The sequence below is a fragment of the Populus euphratica genome, unplaced genomic scaffold (assembly GCF_000495115.2).
Source record: "Populus euphratica unplaced genomic scaffold, PopEup_1.0 scaffold66.1, whole genome shotgun sequence".
Classification (NCBI taxonomy): Eukaryota; Viridiplantae; Streptophyta; class Magnoliopsida; order Malpighiales; family Salicaceae; genus Populus; species Populus euphratica.
The window spans coordinates 462,356-480,370 of NW_011499944.1; the positions used below are offsets into that span (position 1 = coordinate 462,356).

Here is an 18,015-nt window from a genome sequence, read left to right on the forward strand (position 1 = left end):
CGGTGGCAGCCATGGTCGGTGGCAGCCATGTTTGGTGGCAGCCATGGTTGGTGGCAGCCATGGTTGGAATTATAGTCAAATGGTAGGTGCCTAACTTGCCCACCATTGTTGAACAATCATCTCCCTCCTCAGCTATAAATAGAAGGTGTATTGATAGCTGAGATAGACCACGAGATAGAGAGAAACACAGAGAGCGTGCTAAGGGTGAGAGTTGAGTTGAGTTGAGAAGTTTTCTCCTCCTCCTTGTTTTGTTGTTTGTATTGCTTTTGAGCTTGATTAATACAAACCAGTAGCTCCGTGGAGTAGGCAAGTTGCCGAACCACGTAAATTTGTGGTTGTTTGAATGTTTGGATCTCCTAACAGCAACAAGTTAGAAGATAATGGCCTCTATTTTTTACATAAATATGTTAAAAAAGGTCAATGGTGCTAAAAATATGAATAGAAAGGTTGATACTTGACACTACTGGTGGCAAGTGGCATGGTTCTGATAAGGGAATTCCAGTGAAAATAGCCTCTGGCCAAAAATCCTTGAACAATCCAGCATTCAACAACATGCATCGGTCTCATTCTAACAAATTCATGTTCATCCCTTCTCCTTATGTTGAGGTGTATGGCTAACCATCTTGTGTCTAACATCACTTCTTTAAAGAACTCATCAAACTTCTATGAATAAAATTCCAGATCATTGTTTGTCTTGAGCCACTTCACCACTTTCTCCGTTTGTTTCTCATTTATAATTTTCCATTGCTTAAAATTCTTGAAACACTTCATGTTTGTGCTTAAGAAAGTTTTTGGAGTAATCATCAGTGAAAGTAAACATATATCTAACCTTATGTAAAGGTTTCACCCTTAAGATTGCTTTGAGAGGAGATTTAGTCTCCTTTTATGTGCAAGTTATCTCCAGAACTCTCTTACAGTTAAATAAAAAAACAAAGATAAAATCATGAATAACAACGAGGTAGCGGAAACCTTCGTTGATTTGAATGTGCCAATTTGGCTCCCACTGCTGCAGAAGGGGATGATAAGGTCACGGTTGAAGGTGCTTGTAATAATGCAGTACTACTGGGTGCATAATCGGCCGTGGGCACTGACTTGATTGAACTTGGCTTCTGATCCATTATCTGCTGATACAGAAAGTGACAATTATCCCCAGAGACTTTTTATAAGATGTTATTACAAGGAATTCCAAAGAAGTCTCTTCCAAAAAATTAAAGCTGAGATGATTCCTAATCGCTTCTACTTTGATAATTTACATGGAAGGTATGTAAACCGAATCCGATTATTTTTCTTTAAAATAGTTTGGAATGCTCGCAATAATTTGATTTTCAATGAGGTGGAAACCAACAGGAATGATTTATATTACTCACTTCTCAATTGAGTTGCAACATGGGCGAAATGTTGTGATGAGACTCCCGTGAGAGCTTCTGCTATACTGGGATAGACTTACTAAGATCATCAAATGGTATTCTTTTGTGGATAAACAAGTCAAAAGTGCGTAGTGAATCATCATAATTCCTCCTCCTCAAGGAGAAAAGTGAAAGATTTAATCTAACAAGATGTTCACTGGGCTAGAGTGGAGGAGTTTCAAGATTCAGGATTAGAGCTGAATGATTCAGTGGATAGGGAGAAGGAAAATTAATTATCGGATTTGGTTTGGAATTAGACCAGGACAGAGCTTTAAGGCATGAAAACGTGAAATCTTAACAAGAGGAAATGCGAGGAGTACTTCTTCAACAACATGAAACGGAGAATAGGATCATTCAAATGATTTATATCAGAAGAAAGAATAGGACTGTCCATTCAGATTCTCTCAATGGCACATGTATTAGCCATTCTAAATTAACAGTGGGCTACCTGGTTTGTAGAGAGTATTTTTTCAGCTATCTGGGCAAGTTGAATTATTAGTTGAACCAGCTAAACCTTTAACCTGGAGAAATCCACAGGACCTGCCCGAGTTATGTGAGTAACTAGTGAGTAGAGATACCTTTACCTTGTGGATCAAACAATATAACGGCATTAGTGGCATATACTATCTAACCTCATACATGCTTAGATTCTCAAACACCAAAAATCCCTCTCTCTCTCCGTTCATAGACAAAGGAAAGAAACAAGAAGCAAGAAAATAACTGATCAATCGTTCTTTCATTTTCTATAATGGAAGAAGGATTTCAAGAAGACCTAGTGAGCCTTTACAATCTTGATGATTGGGACGATTCTTCTTCTTTCGATGATTGCGATTTTTCTCCACCACAACAAGTTCTCCTCAATGAAACCTCCAATGTTGGTTTTGCTAAGGCCAATATTATAGTGAGTCGCAGATATGGTATAGTATTCTTCAATGAGCGTGAATCAGTTCGACTTGTGCTTCATCCAAGAAGGCCCGATGATCAGAATCCTGCTATAAAGGTTCTGAATGCTGATAATCTTGAAGTGGGTTACCTTGATAGGTCAGTTTCTACTGTTTTATCTCCTTTTATTGATGATAAAATGATTAATGCTGAAGGTGTGATTCTTGGATCTAGAACTTTTAGTAATAAGTTGGTTGCTTGTCAAGTTTGTATCTCTGCAAAGTTAGATGATTTTGGAACTGTTAAAACTGCGATTTCACAAGGTGGGTTGGATTTAGTTTCCCAACCTGGTTCAAGTTTTGCATCATCTCAGGAGGCTATGGTGGTTACAGAAAAGATTAGTATAGGTGGAGATACGAGTGTCAATGAGAAATTTAGGTCGGTTGAGGGGAATCCAAAGAACAGAGGACGAAAGCGGTTCAGAAACTATGAACCCCTCGTTTTGCACACTCAAGGACCGGCCATTATTGAAAACCGGAATGGAGTTGGCCTTGCTGAAAGTACTTTTGAGATTGAACCAGAAAACATCAATCTTAAACGTGCCTTGAAAGTGGAGCCTGCGCAATTAAAGTTCATCCCCATCGTCAGAGTAGGGAATGATAAGGTCAGTGTTAAAGGTGCTTCTGCTAATGGAGTACTTGCAGCGAGTGCAGTCCAGCCTGTCTACGGCAGTGACTTGAACGAATGCATGGATTCGGATTCATTGTTTGCTAAGTCTGATGAAGTTGAAGGTGACAACTATCCCACCAACTATTGGTTCGAGACATTTCCTAAGATGTTGTTGCAAGGAGTCCCGGAGAACTCGTTCAAGAAAATGAGGTTCAGATGATCCCTAATCACTTCTACTCAGATTGTTTGCTCTGAAGATGGAAAATAGCACATTGCAATCTGTAATGATGATATACATGAATACTTCAACAATCTCTCTTTCACTGTGTATGATCGGTTAATAAAGGCATGTTATGCTATGTGCAGGTGCTCTCTGTTAGACCATTTTTAGAGATTATAGGACATCATTTCTTGCATAATCTGCTAATTTTGGCTTAATTATACAGTTCATGAGGAATTTGTTTAAACCCCATCTTTTTATTTGTGAAATAACCTTTGATTATTAGTTGAATTCTCAACTAACTTAAAAAAAAAAATATCCAATCCCTACTCGTGCCAAAGGACATTTTAGTTTCTAGGTTTTGCTTTTATGTGAAGCTTGCTACGATAAGCCCTTTAGAAAAAATTAGTTGACAGAAGTTCTTAATAATTCAAGTCCATACAAAAAAAGAAAAAGAAAAAAAGACATCTATTTCTGTTTTATCTTAAGATACAGGCATGTTTATGTCAACCCTTTCTTTTATTCCAAAATGGATTTGGATTTCCTAATTGATTACTTGCCATTATATTTTCCTATATAAATGCAGCTGATCTCTCCTTATCAAGCAAAAAACCCGTAGCATAATATTAAAAAACAATATTTCTTTCTAAGCTAACTTGCCACACTTCTTTCTCATTGATCAAGATTCAAGATCATAACCCTATTCTTGTGTTGCACAACGCAAAATGAATGCAAAGTTTTTGAAGTTGCTGAAGATGATAATATATTCAAAGATCATTCAAAGCATTACCACTTTTACAGTGATCAACTCTGAATCTGTAAGGTCACCAGCTCAAGAACCCCAGCAGATCATCCATAATCAGGACATGTGGCTTGAGGCTGCAACGGTTTCAATGGACGGACGTCGATCTACTGAAGATACTTTCGCTAACAATCAGAAAATAGAGCTTGGGACATTGGCAATCAATCGACTTGGGGTCTTAACTGTCATAATCTCAAGAAACGCAGTAGATTACTAAAGATCAGGAGATATGGCTTGAGGCGGCTGCTGTTGCAATGGAAGATGATGGAGGTTTCTCTCCTGAAGATTCTTTTGAGAAAGAAATATAATTCGACAACATTGAACCTGTGGTGCAAGTGGAGCCTGACCAAGCTTACTTCATTCAAGAACCAGTGATTGCTCAAAATCAGGAGACGGAGCTTGGGGCAGCCATTGTTCAAATAGAGAATGGAGTTCAAGCTACTGAAGATATTTTATATGATGAAACAGTAATTGTCAACATTGAACCTGCCTTGCAAGTTGCAAGTGGAGCTTGATCATCAGCAATTAAACTTCATTCAAGAACCAATGATTTGCGAAAATCAACAGATGGTGCTTGCAAGATTTAGTGATGATCACCTGATAGGAATTATCTCAGGCGAAGATGATGAGTTGGCGAATTATCAATCAGAATATGTCTTCTATGGTTATGATATGAGCCAGGTTTTCCAGATTCCCAGTGAGGATCCAATCATCAGCTTTGAATCACTGACGACTCACACTATATTATCGAAAATCAGGAGATGGGGCTTGTAGTTTAAATTTAGATTTGCCAATCGCCCGCTGTTGTCCAGGTGATTAGCAATCAATGATCCATTCTTACAAATTATAATTACAAGCCTTCACGAAAATAAATTAATACACTAATTTATTATCATACAAACGAATGAATAAACTACATGAAGCAATGAAGACCGAGTAAAAGCATACATTATCTTGTTTAGGTCTCGACAGCATCCATTTGTGATCGACAATTTTCAGTTTGCCTAATAAATTCTCTCAGCTGTCGATACTGGGCGCAGGAAGACAACAATGACTGTAATGTTGTCTTTGCTGCCTCGTTCTGCAGCTTCTGTTGCCAATCTCTTGGAGCACATACCAGGTTCTTTGACGGTGTCTTTGATTATGCTTATGACATCTGCACTACTCATGACATCCCAAAGCCCATCGCTGCCCATCACCTAGAAATTGAAAACATTGCTTTCATTTACATCCAATGGAACGTCAGAAAATGTGTTCATTTGTAATCATTTTAGCAGTGCTAACATTTACCAACAGATCATTGTGTATGCCATTCTTTTTTAATCAAACTAATTCCGAACAATACAACATACAACGAAAAAAGCATATAAAAGGCGTCAATAAACAATGGTAAGTGGTTATAACAAGGCAGCATATCAATTTTCCAGCACTGACTATTTCTTTTAGAACCACATTGTTCCCCTCTAGAAAGAAAGCTGAAGCAATAAGGAACTCAGTGCACATGAAACTGCTTGCCATAACAAGAACTAGTCAAAGCAGTGGTCCGTACCAGGAATTCATCTTCCGCTGACAGTACAGTTTCGGTTATCTCAGGTTCTGCAGTTACAGCAGGCTTCAGATCATCATCACCGATGGATCGAGTGACCTGTTAAAACAAATTAATTGAACTCTTTAACAGGAGAGATGGTGATGGAGGAAGAGTGGCTATAAACATTTCCCACCACTGTTTGTAAAACTTCCCTAGTTAACAAAGATAAAACATGGTACGAGAGCAAAAGATTCACAAAACCGTGATTATTTTTATCTTGGATTTAAAACCTAAAATTGATCTGAAGCCTAAATATATTTTGAGAAAATCCAGTTATAAATGTCAGTCTGTAGGCCAATATTTGAAATCAGAAGCAATTACTGGGCATGTGTCCAATCGAAGTGTTCATGAGATATATAAATGGGTAACCTACTATAATATTTTTTATAGCATCTCCAGTGATACATTGACACATGCAATCAAGATCTGTTTCAGATGCATTTGGGTTTAAAATGTTTCTTCCAGTAAAATATTGGATTTAAATCATACATATTTTACCAATTAAATGACTTCTTCTCTAAATTCTAGTTTGTAAGTGGATCCAAGGTTCATCCCTCAGCCTTCAATTAAACATGCAGCTATTTGGAAATGAATCATATAAATAAAGGACTTGTTTAAAAACAAACACTACTTGCCTGGAGTGCAGCATGTCCAACCCTCCAAGTATCAATTTGCCATTTTACTTGTCCCCCAGCACTAAGCACACGCTCCCTCTCCTCGATACAGCTTGCGACATGATCCTGATTTTTCAAAATCTAACCAGTTTCAGAAAAATAAAACTCACAACAAGCCACGGAACTGAAAAACAGTTTGTGTAAATGAATGCAGCTGACCTTACTTAGAGGATAGGCTTTGCCAGCCCGACATAAAATTGTCTTGCAATCACCAGCATTTGCAACAAAAAGCTTGTTTGTAACTATTAAAGCAACAATGGCAGTGCAGCCAGGATGCCAGTCTTTCTGAACAACTCTCCTAGATTTACGATGAGTATCCAGTTCATTTCTGAATGCAGCATCTGTACTAACAAATGCTTCAACTAATGCATTTCTGGGGCTGCACTCATGTAAAGGGTTTAATTACTTTAAGAACGGGCCTATTGTAGTTTAAAATGTCTTTGAAAGGAGAAACCATCCAAAAGTTCCTACCTGCTGGCAGAACCAGTACTGTGCAGAAATCCAGGTAATGCTCGAGCTGAAAACTCAGCAGCTGCTGCACCTGAAGATGAACCGGTAAACATGTATTATTAATTCAAACAAGAAAAAAAAATTGAAAAAATAAAAATAAAACGAAATGAATTTTTGAATGTTCTCCTAAACAAAGAAAGTGATTTTTTTTCTTTTTTTTCAAAAAAAAAAACCCTGAACTTGAGAGATAAAACAGATACCCCCCTGAAATTAAGAGAATATTTTGTTGTACTTGCAAAAAAAGAAAACAAAAATTGAATTGCTACAAATTAATGTAGTGGGCTTGGACTGAGGAAGAATGATTTTAACCTACTAATATCTTAGAAATGTGGTGATTAATTGCCTACTATGCTCTAAAGGTAATTTGAATTTATTCTTCCTCAAATTCACGGCCATAGTATGATTTCTATTGAAAGCGAGCATACCTCTATGACCATCAAAGATACCAAAAGCATGGATATCCTTTTTGTTGCACATGTGGGGCATAAGGAAGTGGGTATCTTCCATAGTCTCCCTTTTACCGCATGTGGCAAAGGATCCCCAGGAAAGTATTGGACGATAAGCCAAACCAACATTTGAACAATCAAGCCAAATTCTTAAACTGGAATCTACTGCAAGAGGAGCCTTTGATAGAATTTCACCCTGAGTGGACCAGTTAATAATCTCCTGGTACGTTGTAAGATTCTTGGCACTATCTGCTGGCTGATCTCCATGTGAAATAGAATATTTGTCAAGGGAAAAATCTTTTCCAATTGATTTCTTTCTGCTCTCCAAGATTGGATCAAGTTCCAATAGTATATCAGTAAAAGAAGGTCTATTTTGAGGATTGTCATCCCAACATCTCTGTATTAATGAAAGTATGCTTGCTGAAGCACCTGAACCCAGACCAGCAAGAGCAGGTCGTAATTTACCAGACACCACAGATGCTGTAAGTTGCTGTTCAGTATAGTTCATCTCCAGGACAGTGTGGGCCTGCCAGCATTTATGGAACCAAAACCAAAAAAAATCTAATTATTCATGTTAAGTGGAAAGCACAATATGCCAGACATAGTTTTGAGTGTCCACGAGAATGTAATAAACAGAACTGTGTTCTCAAATTCTACAAACTGGCTCAGCCTAATCACATAAATAAAACAGTTATGATCTGCTCCAGTGTGTTTTAGATATGACTGTATGTGCATACTTTATCAAAGAATGTAAATAAATCAATGGAACAAAAGATGTGACATTTAGTATGTGCATGTTTTAATAAACAGATTAAGAACCTTTTTCTAGCTAACACATGCATTCAGATGTTAGGAAGTTATTCTGGTTATCAATTGTTCCTATTACAAGACACCAGTAAATAGCAGCAGACAAAAAACATCAAATGAACTAGAAATCAGAGAAGCTACCAACTAGATAGATAACATAGCAAAAAAATGGTTGCATCAGAACACAAGAGAAACTCAAAACACAGAGCTATAGTTCAGGAAATACAAAAAAAAAAATGAAAATGAAAATGAAAGACAATATAAATAACAAACCAAACAAATGAAAGACTGACCTGAGCTTCTGCACGGAGATCAGTATATGGGACGACACCAGTAAGAAGCTCACTGCAACAGAATATGATAAAACCATATGAATAATTTTAATATGCGACTTAAAGAGAATAAAAGGCGTGCCTGGGTATATGAGAAAAAACAAGGAATATAAACCTTAATGAATAGGTAAGGACTTTGGTCTAAGCATGTAAAGCAGCATTAATAACCAAAGCTCCACCTAAACTGATATATCTAGCTCTTAACACTCTCAACTAGCAAAGCCTGACTCATTATAAGACTTTTTTTTCTCATTCTAATGTTTGGGCCAAATTTTCTTCATGAATCCTTCAATAACTATTCAGGGGTAAAATTAATTGCAAAACATATTGTATCACTTCTTGTCGCAGCAACAGGTACATAGCTGATCAAGAAACTACATAGACAAGTTACCATGTGTCAATATAGAGACCACAAGAGGATTTGTCTTTCCATTGCTCAGTCAAGGTTAAAAATTATTTAATTGAATCATAATCAATTGCCTGAGTATTTAAGAAACTGTGTAGGCTTCCAAAAACTTCTCATTTGAACTACCCAATTACAATTTAAATGCTCAAGTAAAAACATGCGAATAAATTCTTCTCCTGGTTAAATATAACAGAAGCTTTGCAAGTTAGAAACATTCTGAAAGTCTTACTTGATGGATATTCCGAAACTATAGACATCTGATTTTTCAGTATGTATCTCCTTCCTCAATATTTCTGGAGCCATATAAATGAGTGTGCCAACCATGTTCTTTTTATGGAAACCACCAGTTGGCTTTCCGGATGATCTCCAGTTCTCAAGAGAAACTCCCTTGAGATTTTTCTGGTATTCTGCCAAACCAAAATCTGCTAAGTGTGGACAAAGGTTTTCATCAAGCTGCATCAGATTGAAAAAAAATCTCAAAATTGTGTTTCAACAATTTCCAATACCAAAAAGCAAACCATGGATTGACTAGAAGCTTATGGAAGATAATTACAAGAATATTTGCTGGTTTCACATCCCTATGTACAATCTCGTGGTTATGCAGATATTGCAAAGCCTTTGCTGGAAGAAGAAAACAGTGAAAAAGAAAAACAACGTAACATCACCCTATAATGTCCTTACAAAAAAATCTTCTAATTAACCAAATCAATAAAAATATACAGTTTAGTGAAAAAATTCAGTTGCATCCAACACCACCACAGAACATGACTTTAAAAATTTTAATCTTGAAGAAAACAATATAACAGATAAACTTTTCAAGTTAAAACAAGCCATACCCAGCTGGACTGTGATCATGAGCACCTGATCCATATTTGGACTCCATTCTTCCACGTGTAATTTCTCAGAAAGATTACCAGATTCATAGAATTCAAAAAAGAACATATAATTTGGAGGCTTTGCATGAGCTGCAACCAGCTTGGCAATTCCAGGATGATCTAGCTTGCTTCATTATTCCACAAAAACCAATAGGAAAAATAAAAATAAAAAAATAGAATAAACATAACCCAATATGTTAATGCAACAAAATCCTTCTTTTGTTTCCTACTACAAATTGCAATGGGATTTGAGTTTCAAAAGAACCCATTAAAATAAAATTATTGCAAACCACATATCCCCATTAACAAAAACAAGTTAAAGGGATAGATACCATAGGAGTTGAAGCTCCTTATGGAACTTATCAATGTCCTCAGAAGTAGACAAGATTGGTTTTTTAACAGCAACTTTTCTCCCATCCAAAACAGCTCCATAAACCACACTCTCAGCCCCTACACACACAAAAAGAAAACATCAATCACCGAAAGAAAGAAAACCCACATTCAAAAACTTAAAAACACTCGAACTGTCAGTGAATTTGAAGTGTTTTTTACATACCTTTGGCAATTGGAGAGAGGAGAGTGTAGGAAGAAGGAGGGAGGTGAAGTGGGATTGAATTGCTAGTACAGCATCCTCTTATGCAGGAATTTGGCTCCACAATTTCTAGCCCCATTACCTTATATTTATTTTCTTGCCCCCTTTCTCTTCTCTCAATGCAGCTTTCGAAGAGAGGAACAACCGATAAAAGTAGGGATCTGGATTTTTTAGACAAAAGTGAAGTGAGGAGTCCACCACACCAGTTAGCGGTTAATGTTTTTTTTTCCTCTCTCTCTTCTTTGCAGGAAATTTCCTTTCCTGGCCGTTTTCCGTTTGTTTGTCCTCAACTGTAGTGATCAATATATATAATTATAAATCATCTAGGTGGTGGCCATGTGGTAAAGATTTGGGACTAAAGGGTTTGCTCCCTCTGTGGTCTCAGGTTCGAGTCCTTGGTTGCTCATATGATGGCCACTAGAGGCTTACATGGTTGTTAACTTCAGGACCCGTGGGATTAGTCGTGGTGCGCGCAAGCTGGCCCGGACACCCACGTTAATCTAAAAAAAAATATATATAATTATATATAAAAGCATATGGTATATTTTTTTAATCAAAATATCAAATAAAGCATATGTTATACTTTTCCCACTTCATAAATATTTAAAAAATTACATTGTATTTACATCGAGTAAGAACTTAAAATATTTTCTTTGAATATCATCAATCCGAATTAAAAATATGTCACATGTCTTCTTCTTATCAATTAAATTATTTTTTAAGAGAAGCTCAAAAAATTAATTTCCTTAATTTAGCTCATCAATTTTTTCAATTCAAACATAATGAATTAAGGGAGAGTGTTTCTTCCTTGGCTACTATAGTTGAAATCATAAATCAGGCATTTGAATTAAAAATTCCATAAATCAACTTCAATGCACAAAAGTTGATATATAAACAACGCCTAACAAAAAAATTCTTCAAATCTTTCTTCTTTTTCTTCAAAATTTTACCATATATTATTAAAATTAATTTAGAATTTAGAATGAATTTAAGACTTGGCTCATCTGTGTTATACAACGGTGTTAGATATAAAAAAAAATATCAATTTAAAGTTGACCTAGTCAATTCAATAAAAAATATTTAGAAATGTAACAAATATCATTTTTAAAGTATTTTTTACTTAAAAATATATTAAAATAATATTTTTTATTTTTTAAAAATTATTTTTATACTAAAAAATCAAAACAATCTAAATATATAGAAAAAAATTAATTTACAATAAAAAATTTAAATTTTAATAAAAAAATAGGTTTAATTTTTTTTTTATTTATGTGGGGTGTCCGGGCCAGCTTACGCTCACCACAACTAATCCTCACGGCCCACTGAACATCCTGCAAGCCCAGGTAAGGCACCATGAGGATGACAGGCGTGTATGGTAAAACTCGAATCCAGGTGCAGAGGAAGAGAACAAGCCCCTCCCATGGTTTAATCTTAGTTCTAAAAGAACACTAAGACAACCTATGACATGATTGACTCTATTAAAAATTAATTTAATTTTATTTAAAAAATTATAAAATAATTTCATTATTATTTTAAAAAATAAAATAAAATGACATAAATTGGATTGGATTGGATTTAATCCCTATGATTTTCAAATGATATCCCTCTTTGAGCAGAGTTAAAATTTGAATCCTTTGCTTAGACTCTAAGCCCATATTTGGGGTGGTTGCATTCATCTTGGATTATTTGCAAGGTCTTCGATTTTGGGCTTAGCCCTTTGTGATTTTAAGTTCAACCCAACCCGTAAGAGAGAAGGAGGTGGCCAACTACCTTTCAAAATCAACCACCACAAGTTAACTAAATATCTGCGAAAATTTATTCCTTAACAGAGAAGAAACAGACACAGAGAACCGAGTAGATCTCTTTCTGTTTGACATACACGACGAAGAAGATGAAGAATAAATCCTCTTTAATAATCTTGAGTGTCTTGGTTTTGCTCTGTGGGTGCTATACTGAACTGGGTCTTTGTAGACAGGACAATTTCTTGAAGATGAAGCTTGGTGGTGTTCATGATTGTAAAGGTTCTCAAAACAGTGCAGAGATTGATAGCCTCGCTCGTTTTGCTGTCCAAGAGCATAACAAGAAAGAGGTTTTTTTTTCTTGATCTTTTTTCTTTTCTTTATTGCAATTCTTTGAATTCTTAATTTTCTTGTTTTCTTTTTCTTCTTTTTTGTTGTCAAATATGATGATGATGATTTGAGAGGGGTCACAGAGATATTCGAGTGCTTATAGTGTTGAATGTTTTTGTAGATTATATATGGTTTCTGATTTTCATTTACTAGAGTTTTGCCTTTTCCCTTTGTTTTGGGTGATTTATTTGTTGATTTAGTCTTTATCTTATGGCTTGATATATTTTTCTAGTATTTATAATATATATAAACCATTTTTGTTCATTTTTTTTGTTTCCATGAAATATTTGTCAAGAAAACAGGATGATTGATATTTGATTCATTATTTTAGAAATTAAGATGAAAAAAAAATCTAATTAGTTGAAAAAAATTGTTTAATTTTTATAATAATGGGGATAATATATTACAAATACATTTGCATATATGGCTATTCTCAATTCCCTTTTTAGTAATCAAGTTTCTATGGATCCTTGTGCTCAAGCTTTTTTCTTGAGTACTTTCCAAAGTGCGCTAACTGAGTTCAACCTGATCATTAAATGAATTCAGAAAATTATAGCTAGTACAAGTATTTAATGCTTGTCAATTTGATAACTTTTTTGGCAAGGTCTTAGGTTTCTTAGTATTTACTTTGGATACTGTCTACAGAATGCTATTCTTGAGTTTGTGAGGGTGTTGAAGGCGAAAGAGCAGGTGGTTGCTGGTAAGCTATACCACCTTACTCTAGAGGCAATTGATGCTGGTAATAATAAGATGTATGAAGTTAAGGTCTGGGTGAAGCCGTGGATGAACTTCAAGCAGTTGCAAGAATTCAAGCATGTTGAAGGGGGTACTTCCTCTGACCTCGGTGTTAAACCAGGTAATGGATCTCTTTTTTTATATATAGATATGAGCAATTGATTGTGTTTTTATTTTTTCCTGTTGATGGTTGTAATGAGAATGGAATTGGTGTGTGAAGTTTTCTTCATTTTTTGGTATAACGCTATCCTTTCTTATTAAATTAGCTGATTTTGCTGTCAGTGGGATTGGATCTGTACCATCTTAGTTAAATGTAGATTTTGTTTAAAAGGGTGTTATTGAGTAGTTGTTTAGTCGCAAAGCAGTGATTAATCAGGCACGTTATGCAAATCAGATGATCATGGATCAGGATGGCAATCGGTGCCAACAAATGATCTTGAGGTCCAAGATGCAGCAAATCATGCTGTTAAGTCCATTCAGAAGAGATCCAACTCATTGTCCCCTTATGAACTTGTAGAGATCCTTCTGGCGAAAGCCAAGGTTGGCATTTTTCAATGTTGGAGCTCGAAATCTTGCTTCTTGTCCCTACTTGGATTGATCTTTCCGACCTCTGTGCATTATGGTATGTGAGTGTGGAAGTTTTCCGACTGATTTTTCCATGGTTTGATGTTGCAGGTCATTGAAGATTATGCCAAATTCAATCTGCTTCTGAAATTGAGGAGGGGAATAAAAGAAGAAAATTTCAAGGTTGAAGTAATTAAGAACATGGAAGGAAAGTTTCATGTGAATTTGATCCCATAATATGCTAAAACCATGTGTGCCTTGGTGTGCTGCTACCTGCATTATGATATAGAACAATAAACACACTACTTTGGCAACTATGCTTTATGTTTGAATCTGTATATATTGATGCTTTATGGCATAGATGTGGCTTTTATGAGTTACCTCAACTCATATCTGTCTGTATAGAAATGCTTGAGTTGACAACCTCAAATACAAAATATTGACTGCTTATTGAATGCAGCTAATGTTTTTTCCTATCATTTATTCCAAACCATGGGCAGACAACACTTGTAGCTCTTGTTCTTTATTTCAGACTTGGTGAGGAACCATCTCCAGTTCAAAAACTAATATAATCCAAGCAAAACCATGGCAGCAAAGTGCAAATCACATATCGGAAGCCACCCGTTTGTACAAGTGTGGAGGCAGGCGAGGAGCGGCCACTGCTTGTAATGGGATCATCATACAAGTGACAAGTCCAGGTCTTTCTGACGTGTCAATTTCCTCCGGCTTGACACAATCAGGGGTGGTCCAATGAAAATGGTGAAGCAGATGACCGATCATAGACGTGACCAAATTGATACCAAGTTGTGCACCAGGGCACACCCTTCTTCCAGCGCGGAATGGAAGTAGCCTGAAATCATGACCCTTCATGTCAACATCCTCCTCAAAGAACCTCTCCGGCCGGAACTCTAAAGGGTTCTTCCACAAAGCTGGATCACGAGCCACAGCCCATACGTTTACGTGAACAACTGATCCCTTAGGGATGTCATAGCCGCCGATTTTAACAGTAGTATTGGCACGATGGGGTAGCATCAGTGGTGTTGGTGGGTGCAACCTCTCAGCGATTCCTTGACTACAGCTTGCAGGTAAGGGAGATTTGGGAAATCTGCCTCAGTCATGACACGTTCGAACCCAACCACTCGGTCTAGCTCATCTTGAACCTTCTGTTGAACCCTTGGGTTCTTGATTAGCTCAGCCATTGCCCACTCCACTGAGATTGCTGTCGTATCCATGCCAGCACTGATCATGTCCTGCACAAAATATTAGATACAAGTTTAAGTAAACCCTAATCAGTCATATATAGCCAGTAAACCAAAGATTCATTTGACAGCATATAGAAACTACCAAATTGTTTAAGATTTTAAGGAAATGTGAATACAATACCCATAGGAGACTAATAAATGTGGCCTCACTGAGGTCATATTTTTCTTGCAGTGTTAGCAATGCATCAACAAATTGATTCCTGGCACCACCATTTTCCTTGCATGCATTGTTATGTTCCTCCATGATAGATCTAACCAGCCTGTCTCGACGAGCATTAAGCTTGGCAAAAGCCTCTTCCTCTAGTGGAAACATCCATTGAAGCCATGGAAAGTGCTCGGCCATGGAATGTGATTAGCCTAAATCCATCGGAAACAATTGCCTTGAATTCTTGGCCTTGCTCATCAATTATCCCCTCCGAATTCATGAACCGCTTCCCAAATGCTAGTCTTGTAATGTTATTCCAAGCCACATCTCCCAGATATTTCTTCACCAACAAGATTTTTCCATGGTTTTCTGCAAGATATAAATCATGATCTCAAGGCCAGTCCTTTTAGACAATTTCGAATTAGGCACAACGACCATCAACCTGACAGGTTTTAGTGTGATAGCTAGCTTTCTGATCGCATTTTGTTGCAAATTGATTTTTTTTTTCTCAACACAAAAAAAATAAACAAACACTCCATATATTTTGTTGCAAGTTATTTACTTCTTCTTTAGATTTCAATCAATATGGGGTTATAAACTTCTTTAACTGTAAACTCATTTTTCAATATATTTTTTACTAAGAACATATATAAAACACTCCATATATTTTGATAAACCCGTATATTTTATAAACTTTTATAAATTGATGAAGACTAATTATGGGATGGGATAGTATTTCTTACAACAAACATGATTTGCCAGATGAATCTTAAGATACAAGATGAAGAGGACGACTACCTCAAATATATTTCTACCATCGTATGTGTGTTCCTAAAAGAAAGAAGGAAAAAAAAACAAAAACGTAAAGAACAGCTAAATTGCTAAAAATAGTAAGGTAAAAAAGGAAGAGATATGCTACTATATATGGCATACCTGGATTGGTGCAATCCTTGAAAATGGATTCTGTCATGAAAGAAACCTCATCTTCTCTAATAGGCCTGAGTTCCTCAAGTCTCTTTGCTGAGAAAAGCTCAAGAGTAGACACCTTCCTAAGCTTCACGTAGTGAGGACCATAGTCAGCCCAGATAAGGTCCTTGCCATCTCGACTAAACCTGGCAAGAAATCTAGACCTATGTCTATCAGCCAGCTGCTGGTCATTCTCTTTGAGAACTTGCCTTGCCAGTTCCGCATTACACACAACGGCATTCAAAGTTGAACCAAACCAAACTGAAACAACTGGTCCGTAAGCCTGAGCCCACTCTGCAAAACATCTGAACATAATAGGCTTGACATCATAGAGGTTCCCAACAATCGGCCACGGTCGTGGACCAGGCGGTAGCTTGCACCTCAGCCTCTGGTACAGAATGTATGCAAGAACGAGAACAAAGGTCGAAACTAATACTAACAGAGGCAGAGCCATATAGGAAAAGGAGAGATGAAGATAAGGCAAATGTTAGTTTTTGAAGGTTCTAGCCAAAGAAATGCCAGGAGATATATATAATGGTGTAGAATTGATGGATTTCAAAGTTTTTGTTAGAAACGTGCTTTATGTGAATATTACGAGCGATCAGTAATGGGCGTCATGCAAATGCGATGGCAATTTTATCCAAATTGTCCGGATGATCACCTCCTTTAATTTTTATTATCATCATAAATCGATTTTTTTTTTGCAAAAAAAATAATTTAAAAGAAAATAAAAGCATGCATGGAGATATTATTGAGTATACAAGAAATTATGAACCTAGCACAGCCCATGATCAATTAAACAGTTTAACTTGATTTTATATTTTTAATTTTGTTTTAAAATAATATTATTTTAAAATAAAATCAGGTTTTAATAAGATGAAACAAGCTCAACATTCTATATATTTTAGAGACATTAAATATATTGACATGGAGATGAGCATTTCTAAACAACTACCTTACCCTATTAAATTCGAAGATAATACTCTTCTTGACAAGGAAAAAAACAAAACAAAAAAACTCCAGATTCAGACCTTTAAGATATTTTTTATATCTTTTTTTTTCTTGCTTTTTTTATTTAAAAAATTTAAAAGAGAAAAAGAAAACTTTTTTTTTATTTTTTATTTTATAGCGTAAATGAATCTAAATTTGTAGTTATACATATTTATCATTACTTTGCTAGATCTTTATGAACAATTTTATTATATGCTTTTTTAATAATTCTTATAACATGATATTGAAAGTATCACATATATTTAACATAATCTTCGTTGTTGAATCTCAACAACTAATTAAAAAAAAATTATACAAGAAAAAAAAATTATTGTACTTCTCATATAATATTATTTATTAAAATAATATTTTTTATTTTTTTATTTTAATCATATCATTTATTAGTTTTATTAAGGATTTAATTTTATGTTTTTTTTAAAACTTATTTCTTATGATGTTATTATAAATACATGACCTGGATCACAGGTTTGATAGATTAATATTTTTTTTAGTTGATAATTTTTTTTTCAATGTCATCCTTCAATATTAAATTGATTAGAAATTAAACTACATAATTTATTTTGGTTTGATTTTTATGAGGTTATCTTTCATTTTATGACTTGGGTAACGGGTTAACCTTAATTGATTGGAGTTGTTTTTATATTATTTTTTAATTATTTTTTTATATCATCCTTCAACACTGGGTTGATTAAAAATTGAGCTTATAATTTTTTTTTATTATTTTTTTTATCCCAATCTCATTTTTTTAACCTTTTTTTTTAATTTCATCATTCGATATTAGATTTATTAGAAATTGAGTTTCATAATTTATTTTAATTTTTTATGAGATTATCATGATTTTATAATTTGGTATATAGATTGGCAAGTTGATCCAATATATTGATTTCTTAATATATATTTTAAAAAATTACATCTTAAATATTTATTTTAAGTCAAAATATATTTTTTCGGTCATCTAGGTTGTTTTTGGACTCTCTAAGATGATTGAGTCATA

The 18,015-nt window shown here is 35.2% G+C and overlaps 2 protein-coding genes and 1 pseudogene across 5 annotated transcripts; 1 reads left to right on the forward strand and 2 right to left on the reverse strand.

Moving 5' to 3' along the window:
• Positions 1-4,723: 4,723 nt before the first annotated feature.
• On the reverse strand, positions 4,724-10,495 carry LOC105137349 (protein kinase family protein / protein phosphatase 2C (PP2C) family protein). 4 transcript variants are annotated; one of them, XR_844553.1, is made up of 12 exons: positions 10,174-10,495; positions 9,950-10,067; positions 9,579-9,745; positions 9,296-9,363; positions 8,972-9,195; positions 8,298-8,349; positions 7,177-7,723; positions 6,713-6,782; positions 6,406-6,620; positions 6,203-6,307; positions 5,529-5,624; positions 4,724-5,178 (listed from the first exon to the last, which is right to left on the reverse strand). XR_844553.1 is itself a non-coding variant. In XM_011043070.1 (12 exons), exons 1-12 carry the CDS (start codon positions 10,286-10,288, stop codon positions 4,984-4,986), a joined length of 1,977 nt encoding a protein of 658 aa, XP_011041372.1. In that variant the 5' UTR covers positions 10,289-10,495; the 3' UTR covers positions 4,724-4,983. The 4 variants fall into 4 exon arrangements, 2 of the variants coding, with proteins under 2 accessions (XP_011041372.1, XP_011041374.1); XR_844552.1 differs by having other exon boundaries at positions 6,203-6,322; XM_011043070.1 differs by having other exon boundaries at positions 6,401-6,620.
• A 1,476-nt stretch (positions 10,496-11,971) lies between these two features.
• Positions 11,972-14,113, forward strand: LOC105137348 (cysteine proteinase inhibitor 6-like). The gene is made up of 4 exons (XM_011043069.1): positions 11,972-12,298; positions 12,984-13,194; positions 13,468-13,613; positions 13,749-14,113. The coding sequence occupies exons 1-4, from the start codon at positions 12,101-12,103 to the stop codon at positions 13,872-13,874; spliced, it is 681 nt and encodes a 226-aa protein (XP_011041371.1). The 5' UTR covers positions 11,972-12,100; the 3' UTR covers positions 13,875-14,113.
• Positions 14,114-14,192: 79 nt separating this feature from the next.
• Positions 14,193-16,501, reverse strand: LOC105137347 (cytochrome P450 98A2-like; annotated as a pseudogene).
• Positions 16,502-18,015: the final 1,514 nt, after the last annotated feature.